Source organism: Hoplias malabaricus, unplaced genomic scaffold, assembly GCF_029633855.1.
Source record: "Hoplias malabaricus isolate fHopMal1 unplaced genomic scaffold, fHopMal1.hap1 scaffold_178, whole genome shotgun sequence".
Taxonomy (NCBI): domain Eukaryota; kingdom Metazoa; phylum Chordata; class Actinopteri; order Characiformes; family Erythrinidae; genus Hoplias; species Hoplias malabaricus.
In genome coordinates, this window is record NW_027100929.1 from 13,312 (window position 1) to 22,500 (window position 9,189).

The 9,189-nt window shown below is 52.4% G+C and overlaps 1 protein-coding gene across 1 annotated transcript; it reads left to right on the plus strand.

Moving 5' to 3' along the window:
- The first annotated feature begins 1,375 nt into the window (after positions 1-1,375).
- On the plus strand, positions 1,376-5,658 carry LOC136682404 (glypican-5-like). The gene is made up of 3 exons (XM_066658872.1): positions 1,376-1,509; positions 2,326-2,489; positions 5,438-5,658. The coding sequence occupies exons 2-3, from the start codon at positions 2,339-2,341 to the stop codon at positions 5,656-5,658; spliced, it is 372 nt and encodes a 123-aa protein (XP_066514969.1). The 5' UTR covers positions 1,376-1,509; positions 2,326-2,338.
- The last annotated feature ends 3,531 nt before the right edge of the window (positions 5,659-9,189 follow it).

The following is a 9,189-nucleotide window of genomic DNA, read 5'->3' on the forward strand; positions in this document are numbered from 1 at the left end:
AGACCGCACACCCCTCTACCACAGACCGTACACCCAACACCACAGACCGTACACCCACCACCACAGACCCTACACCCACCACCACAGACCCTACACCCCTCCACCACAGACCGCACACCCCTCCACCACAGACCCTACATCCCTCTACCACAGACCGTACACCCCCCCACCACAGACCGCACACCCCCCCACCACAGACTGCACACCCCCCTACCACAGACCGCGCACCCCTCTACCACAGACCGTGCACCCCCCAACCACAGACCGTACACCCCTCCACCACAGACCGCACAGACCGCACACCCCTCTACCACAGGCCGCACACCCCTCTATGACAGACCACACGCCTCCCACCACAGACCACACGCCCCCCGCCACAGACCGTACACCCACCACCACAGACCGTACACCCACCACCACAGACCGTACACCCACCACCACAGACCGTACACCCCTCCACCACAGACCGCACACCCCTCCACCACAGACCGCACACCCCTCTACCACAGACCGTACATCCTTCTACCATAGACCGCACACACCTCTACCACAGACCGCACACCCCCCCACCACAGACCGCACACCCCCCACCACAGACCGCACACCCCATCACCACAGACCGCACACCCCTCTACCACAGACCGCACACCCCTCTACCACAGACCGTACACCCCTCTACCACAGACCGTACACCCCTCTACCACAGACCGTACACCCCTCTACCACAGACCGTACACCCCCCCACCACAGGCCGTACACCCCCCCACCACAGGCCGTACACCCCCCACAGACCGTACACCCCCCACCACAGACCGTACACCCCTCTACCACAGACCGTACACCCCTCTACCACAGACCGTACACCCCTCTACCACAGACCATACACCCCTCTACCACAGACCGTACACCTCCCCACCACAGGCCGTACACCCCCCACCACAGACCGTACACCCCCCCACCACAGACCGCACACCCCCCCACCACAGGCTGCGCACCCTCCACCACAGACCGTACACCCCTCTACCACAGGCCGCGCACCCTCCACCACAGACCGCACACACTCCTGAGATGCCATCACCTCAAATAACAGTTCCACTGGTCCACAGCCCTAATTTGGGCTCATATTTTTATCACAATGCCCAGTATATTTGGCTAAATGCCATCAAATCCTCACAGCAATGTTCCAACATGTTGCCTAAAGCCTTCCCAGTACAGGCAGTGTCTGAGTAGAGTGCAGTTCCGGGTTTGTGCAGGTAGATGGTGCAGTAGTTCTGTGAGTTTGGAGCACATGGCTGAGTTGGGCAGGACCAGGGAGAGGTGGGAGTGTTAAACACAGCTGTTCATTCACACACACACACACTCTATTACAGAGCTCTTACAGAAAACACACACACTCTCGCTCTCTCAGAGTTACAGAGCTCTTACAGAACACACACACACACCTCCAGCTTCCTCGGGACGGGACACACTCCCACAGAGAGCTGTTCTGAAGAGGGTCAGCGCTGAACGGTGAGTGAAACTCTGTTCGTGTGGAGGTCGGGCTGATGATGATGATGTTGTTGTTGTAATCTTTTAAAGTTACAGTAAGTAAGTTGTACCACCATCGTAATAGAACTCTGCTCATGTTTTCTGTAAAGTACATCTCAGAGGGTAATAAATGTGAACAGTCTGTAACACCCGCACCACCACAGAATAAAGTTTGACTGTCCTCAGGTCAGTCTCAGGGTGAGAGACACCAGAGACACTGATCGTATTTAAAGGGGCAGGTAGGGGGCAAATCAAACTTGTGTAATTCTGCACTGCCCCTCGCTGTGGACGCTCCGCCGAGACGTGTCTGCTCTCAGAGTTGGCCTTTGTTGGTTTACAACAAGGCTAATGTTGCTAACAAACACTGGAAGTCAGTAGTCACCCGATTAGCGCAGGTCGTTTCTGTACAAATGTCTCACGCAGTCTTCCCTCTCTCCTCTCAACACACCCTCTCAGGTGTGTTGTTATTAAAGTTTAAAGGTGTTTTAGGATGCTGTGTGTCTCCCTGAGAACTGTGAGAGTGAAAACACACGCCCCCCATGTGGCTGAACGTGGTTTTAGAGACGTCCTGCTGCTGAGTTGTTACGGAAATGATTTGGGGGCTATTTTGGTGACTATTGACTTCCAGTGTTTGTTAGCAACATTAGCTTCATACGTTTTGTACTCAACTAAACAAACCTGACTCCAGCCGCGTCTCAGCTGATGGAACGTGTGAGGGGTCAGGGGTGGAACAGGTGTGTTTGACAGTTCCTTTAAAGGTGTGTTACCTGTGTGTTTTCTGGTCGGTCCTGTGTCCAGCGACTGGTGGACGATGGCCCTTCAGGAGCTGTACGTGGCGCTGTGTTTGGCGGTGGTCGCACACCTGAGCGTCGGGAGTTTACTCACCTGTTCTGGAGTGAGGAGGGAGTTCGTGCTGAAGCATGGGGGAGAGGGCGGAGCCGTGCCGGACACACCTACCACAGGTAAGAGGGGCTTCACACGTACGAAGAACATTCACTCAGTTCAGACTTGGTGTAGAGTGTAAGGGAGCACTGCTCCACAGCCCAGTGCTGGGGGGCTTCACACCCCTCTGGCTGACTCTTGGCATTGGGTTTTCTCTGAAGACTGTCCCGCAGATACAGCGAAGTGTCGGAACATGCAGGGAGCCAGATCGGCAGCAGGCTCCTGGCTCCTGTTTGGAGAACGGCGTTCCCAGACCTGAGGGAAAGACAGATTGCCGGGTCTTAGCTGCACTAATGGACTGTAATTGTCCCAAACAGGACAGGGCTGTTATTAAGGCGCTGTAATGGAGAGGACAGGGCTCCGCCCACAAACAAGATCAAAGGCAAAGTGGGGACGGTCCGACTGTGTGTGTGTGTGTGTGTGTGTGTGTGTGTGTGTGTGTTTAGAGGCAGGAGGGTGGCACCTAGACGCCTTTCACAAACAGAGCGAGAGGCTTTTCTCACGAGAGACGTGTCCTCACTCAGAGTCGGGGGAGGGGGGAGGGGGGGGTAAAGTGCATGGCCAGAAGTCTGTGGACACTAGAGGACACTGGACACACTGGAAAGACATGAAGGACTCAGCAAGGGGACACAATGATGGAATGGGTTCAGACTATGTCTCTATGGCACAGACATTAAGGCCAATAGTAGTCTGACATCACCAGGCTCAATGCCAACAGCTCCTCTCAGCCAGTGGAGTGTCAGGACCTGCCGAGTCTCCTCGAGTCTTACTGAGTCCTGCTGAGTCTCGTCACCTCTAGTTGAGCCTAGCAGTGAGCCTTATTGAGGCTATTGGAGTCTTGTTGAGTCTTATTGAGTCCTCTTGAGTGTCATCGAGTCTAACGGAGTGTTTCTCAGTATTATTGAGCCTAGCTGAGTCTTGTTGAGTCTAGCTGTAAGTCTTGGTGAGCCTAGCTGTGAGTCTTGCTGAGCCTAGCTGTGAGTCTTGCTGAGCCTAGTTGTGAGTCTTGCTGAGTCTAGTTGCGAGTCTTGCTGTGAGTCTTGCTGAGCCTAGCTGTGAGTCTTGCTGTGAGTCTAGCTGTGAGTCTTGCTGAGTCTGGCTGTGAGTCTTTCTGAGTCCTGCTGAGTCTTGCTGAGCCTAGATGTGAGTCTTGCTCAGTCTAGTTGTGAGTCTTGCTGTGAGTCTAGCTGTGAGTCTTGCTGAGTCTAGCTGTGAGTCTTGCTGAGCCTAGTTGTGAGTATTGCTGAGTCTAGCTGTGAGTCTTGCTGAGTCCTGCTGAGTCTGAGAGTCTTGCTGAGTCTAGCTGTGAGTCTCGCTGAGTCCTGCTGAGTCTGTGAGTCTTGCTGAGTCCCTGATTTCAGAGAGAAAAAAGGTTTGAAGCAGAGAAATATCTAATTCAACTCAAAGCTCATCTCTGTGAATTCATAAATCACATGCCTCGAATCATCCTCGACTCACCTGGCCTCACCTGACCTCACATACACCACCTTCACGGCACTGTGTGGTGTTTATTTGTTACTGTGTTGTTTCCAGTCCGTTTGTAAGGTTTTATTGGATTAATGTGTAAACAAGCGCATTGCTGTGAGGATTTGATGGGATTCAGGAGTAAACACTGTTCCCAGGAGTGTGCGCTGTACTGAGAGGCGTGTAATGAGGGAGAGGTTAAACACAGTGGGCTGAAGGGGTGCGGGCGCCTGGTGTGGACGTGGAGACAGAATTCACCCGAGGCCTTTGATCTGCGTCCATCTCTGCTGTGAATCTCGTGCACGTGCCTCGTTCCCTCGGCCTCGGCTCTGTGTTTACACGGTTCCGCTAGCTGAGGCGGGTTCCAGCAGGTTCTCTTTGAGAAGGCGTGCTGCCGTGAGAGTGCGGGAGTGTGCTGTGGAAGCAGGTGAGACGCTGTAGATGCAGATCTCACTGCGAGTAGAGGCCTGTAGGTGTAGAGTAGAGGGAGATGGAGAAGAGTCACGTAACTGAGGGAGGGTTATCTCTGTCCTGATCACAGAAAGCTGGATGTTCTCCTGCGCAGAGACTTAACTCACACACACACACACACAACAACAACAACAACAACAACTGCAGCTTCCAAAAGAACAGCACTACACACGTCCACATATTTATGGTCTTCCTTTGTTACTCTTCAGCACCAACTCTCCATCTGTAAAATCTCCAGCTGCAGCAGAGATCACGTTTGTTTTTATCCGACACACGACAGCAGCTCGTAAAACCAGTCCAGTCCAGTAGAGACCAGCAGGGTCCAGTAGAGACCAGTAGAATCCAGTAGAGACCAGTAGAATCCAGCAGAATCCAGCAGGGTCCAGCAGGGTCCAGTAGAGACCAGTAGAATCCAGCAGGGTCCAGCAGAGACCAGTAGAATCCAGCAGAATCCAGCAGGGTCCAGCAGCGTCCAGCAGAATCCAGTAGAGACCAGTAGAATCCAGCAGGGTCCAGCAGAATCCAGCAGGGTCCAGTAGACTCCAGTAGAGTTCTGAAGAATTCAGTAGGGTCCAGTGGAGTCCGGTAGAATCCATCAGGGTCCAATAGACTCAAGTAGAGTCCTGAAGAGTTCAGTAGGGTTCAGTAGGGTCCAGTAGAATCCAGTAGAGTTCTGAAGAATTCAGTAGGGTCCAGTGGAGTCCAGTAGAATCCAGTAGAGTACTGAAGAGTTCAGTAGGGTCCAGTAGAATCCGGTAGAATCCAGCAGGGTCCAGTAGACTCCAGTAGAGTCCTGAAGAGTTCAGTAGAGTCCAGTAGAATCCAGTAGAGTTCTGAATAGTTAAGTAGGGTCCAGGAGTCCAGTAGAATCCAGTAGAGTCCTGAAGTGTTCACTAGAATCCAGTAGAGTTCTGAAGAGTCCAGCAGGGTCCAGTAGAGAATGCAGGAAGTGGTGGAATAGCACCATTCTTTCTTTATCTCCACAGAAAAGCAAAGTGTCTGTGTATTGATGTGGGTTGTGTGTTCTGTGAAGGGTCCGATCTTCAGGTGTGTGTGTCACGGAACCTGACGTGCTGTACCAGGAAGATGGAGGAACGGTTTCAGCTCACTGCTTGGAGAGATATCCAGAACCTTCTCCACACGTCGAGCACCGGCCTCAAGCTCCTCCTCAGCCGCAGCATCGCCGGGATACAGGGTGAGTGGCATCGGACTGGGCTGGCACAGGTTGCGTCAGACTGGATCAGATCAGACTGAGCAGGGATGGGACTGGGCTGACCTGGGATGGGTTGGATCTGGTTTGATTCAGTCCAGCTGGGCTGGATCAGATTAGATCAGACTGGACCTGATCTGACTTGGTCAGTTCTGCTTGAATTTGGTCAGACTGAGGTTAGCTGGATCAGACTGGGTTGGGTTGGTTCTGGATGAGGGGGGTTGGATCGGACAGAGTCAGATTGGACTGTCTTTGCTCTGGGGAATGTGAGATTGTCAGATAGAGATCGATTGGATCGGAACAGACTGGGTTGTGTCAGATCAGTGAAAATTAGATTAGATCTTATTAGGCTGTATCTGCCAGGTCAGCCTGGCACACATCGGGTCAGAACAGTTTATGATCCTACAGAAACTGGGTCAGGTCAACTCAGACTGGACCAGATCAGATTGGGTTAAATCAGCTGGTACTGGATCTGAACAAACTGGTTCAGGTGAGCTCTGATTGGATCAGATACCTCTGGGTTGGGTCAGGTTAGCTGTGTTAGCGTGTCACTTCTTGCTGAATGTGTTTGGGTCGGGACCGGTTGGATCTTACTGGGCTGGATCGGATCACCGCTGACCACCTCCTGTTTATGTGGCTGAATGCCATCGTCTCCTCACCACAGTGTTCTCAGTGTTCTGGATGGTTCTGTCGGTGATGAGTCACTGACTGTATCACAGGGCACTCCGAGTTCTCCTGAGGCTTTGGAACGTCGATCCCGGAGCTTTAACGTCTCCTGATGAGACAGGAACGCTAATGCTAGCGCTTACCTCCGTTTGATCCTGCCGTCAGACACAGCCCTGTAATCTCCACACTGAGCTCTCGCCCCAGGCTCTCTCTCTCTCTCTCTCTCTCTCTCTCTCTCTCTCTCTCTCGCTCGCTGTCTCTCGTGTCTCTCTGCGGCTCCAGTTCCACATGGAGCAAATCTCCAGGAATTACCACAGACACATTTCTGCTGTTCCGATGATTCCCAGAACACCTGCGCCCCCTGAAAGGACGAGGATCCGAAAGGAAGCAGATCTGTCCGAAGGTGGCTGTAACAGGTGCAGTAACACCTTTAGATGGCGCCGCTGAGTGTTTGTTTACTCAGTGTTTCTCTGTACATTATGAACAGATGGGGCCTGTAGTTTGTGATCCAGAACTAATCATCAGCACCAGAACCGGACCTCACTGCCAGACAACACAGTATCAAACAGAGCAAGGTCTGGTACCAAACCACTGACAGTTCAGTATTAAACCAAACCATCCACGGCCCGGTACCAAACAACCCATGGAACGGTACCAAATGACCAGTGACCCAGTGACAAACAACCATAATCTGGTATTGAACCTGTCACGGCCCGGTACCAAACAACCCACAGCCTGGTACTGAACCTGTAACGGCCCGGTATTGAACCTGTAACAGCCCGGTATCAAACAACCCACAGCCTGGTACTGAACCTGAAATGGCCCGGTATTGAACCTGAAACAGTACAGTACCAAACAACCCATGAAACGGTACCAAATGACCAGTGACCCAGTGACAAACAACCCACAATCTGGTACTGAACCTGTAACAGCACAGTACCAAACAACCCACAGCCTGGTACTGAACCTGTAACGGCCCGGTATTGAACCTGTAACAGCCCGGTATCAAACAACCCACAGCCTGGTACTGAACCTGAAATGGCCCGGTATTGAACCTGTAACAGCACAGTACCAAACAACCCACAGCCTGGTACTGAACCTGAAATGGCCCGGTATTGAACCTGAAACAGTACAGTACCAAACAACCCATGAAACGGTACCAAATGACCAGTGACCCAGTGACAAACAACCATAATCTGGTATTGAACCTGTAACAGCACAGTACCAAACAACCCACAGCCTGGTACTGAACCTGTAACGGCCCGGTATTGAACCTGTAACAGCACAGTACCAAACAACCCACAGCCTGGTACTGAACCTGAAATGGCCCGGTATTGAACCTGAAACAGTACAGTACCAAACAACCCATGAAACGGTACCAAATGACCAGTGACCCAGTGACAAACAACCCACAATCTGGTACTGAACCTGTAACAGCACAGTACCAAACAACCCACAGCCTGGTACTGAACCTGTAACGGCCCGGTATTGAACCTGTAACAGCCCGGTATCAAACAACCCACAGCCTGGTACTGAACCTGAAATGGCCCGGTATTGAACCTGTAACAGCACAGTACCAAACAACCCACAGCCTGGTACTGAACCTGTAACGGCCCGGTATTGAACCTGTAACGGCCCGGTATTGAACCTGTAACAGCACAGTACCAAACAACCCACAGCCTGGTACTGAACCTGTAACGGCCCGGTATTGAACCTGTAACAGCACAGTACCAAACAACCCACAGCCTGGTACTGAACCTATAACGGCCCGGTATTGAACCTTTAACAGCACAGTACCAAACAACCCACAGCCTGGTACTGAACCTGTAACAGCCCGGTATCAAACAACCCACAGCCTGGTACTGAACCTGTAACGGCCCGGTATTGAACCTTTAACAGCACAGTACCAAAGAACCCACAGCCTGGTACTGAACCTAAAACGGCCCGGTACTGAACCTGTAACGGCCCAGTACCAAACAACCTACAGCCTGGTACTGAACCTGAAATGGCCCGGTATTGAACCTGAAACGGCCCAGTACTGAACCTGTAACGGCCCAGTACCAAACAACCTACAGCCTGGTACTGAACCTGAAATGGCCCGGTATTTAACCTGAAACGGCCCGGTACTGAACCTAAAACTGGCCCGGTACTGAACCTGTAACGGCCCAGTACCAAACAACCCACAGCCCGGTACTGAATCTGTAACGGCCCGGTATTGAACCTGAAACGGCCCAGTACCAAACAACCCCACAGCCTGGTACTGAACCTGTTAGGGCCCGGTACTGAACCTGTTAGGGCCCGTATGTGTTCTTGTCGAAGTCAGTGCTGACTGGAATCAGAGAGTGGACTCAGGAATTCCCCTCCCATTTCTGAAACACTCCGGACTGATTACTCCTGAAGAAGTGTAAGTGTGTGTGTGTGTGTGTGTGGAGGGGTGGGGGGGTCGACTGTGTGACCAAAGGAACTGGGACACAGGCATCCACACGTTTCCCGGGAGAGTGCCGGACTGGCGTGTGGAATTCCTCTCCTGGATGGAGGAGTGAATGTGCTTGCAGTATTCCCATTTCTCCTCGGAGTGAGACTCCCGGCTGTTTTACTGCTGAAGGCTCCCGGAGCCGTGTTCTCTGTAATTCCCCGAACACAAACACACTCGGCTCCCCCTGCTGACGGAGAACCCGGTGATTAAGGGACATCTTTCCAGAACTCGGAACGCCGGGGATTACAGCCTCTCAGTGGAGGAGGGCGGAGCCACGGCGAGGGTGTTTGGGTGATGAGGGAGAGATTACAGTACGATTACCGTAAAGATTACAGTCATTTACTCCTTCTCCACCCACCTCCAGGCTCCGCCCACATGTGCTCTTCCCTGGTTACTGTTGCTAAGTTGGGACAAGCTTTACAGAACAATGGGA

Bases quoted from the DNA above. Each gene is read 5' to 3' on its own strand.
- LOC136682404 (XM_066658872.1), top strand. From the start codon at position 2,339: ATGGCCCTTCAGGAGCTGTACGTGGCGCTGTGTTTGGCGGTGGTCGCA. The intron at 2,490-5,437 runs GTAAGAGGGGCT...TGTTCTGTGAAG, and splicing joins GCCGGACACACCTACCACAG to GGTCCGATCTTCAGGTGTGT.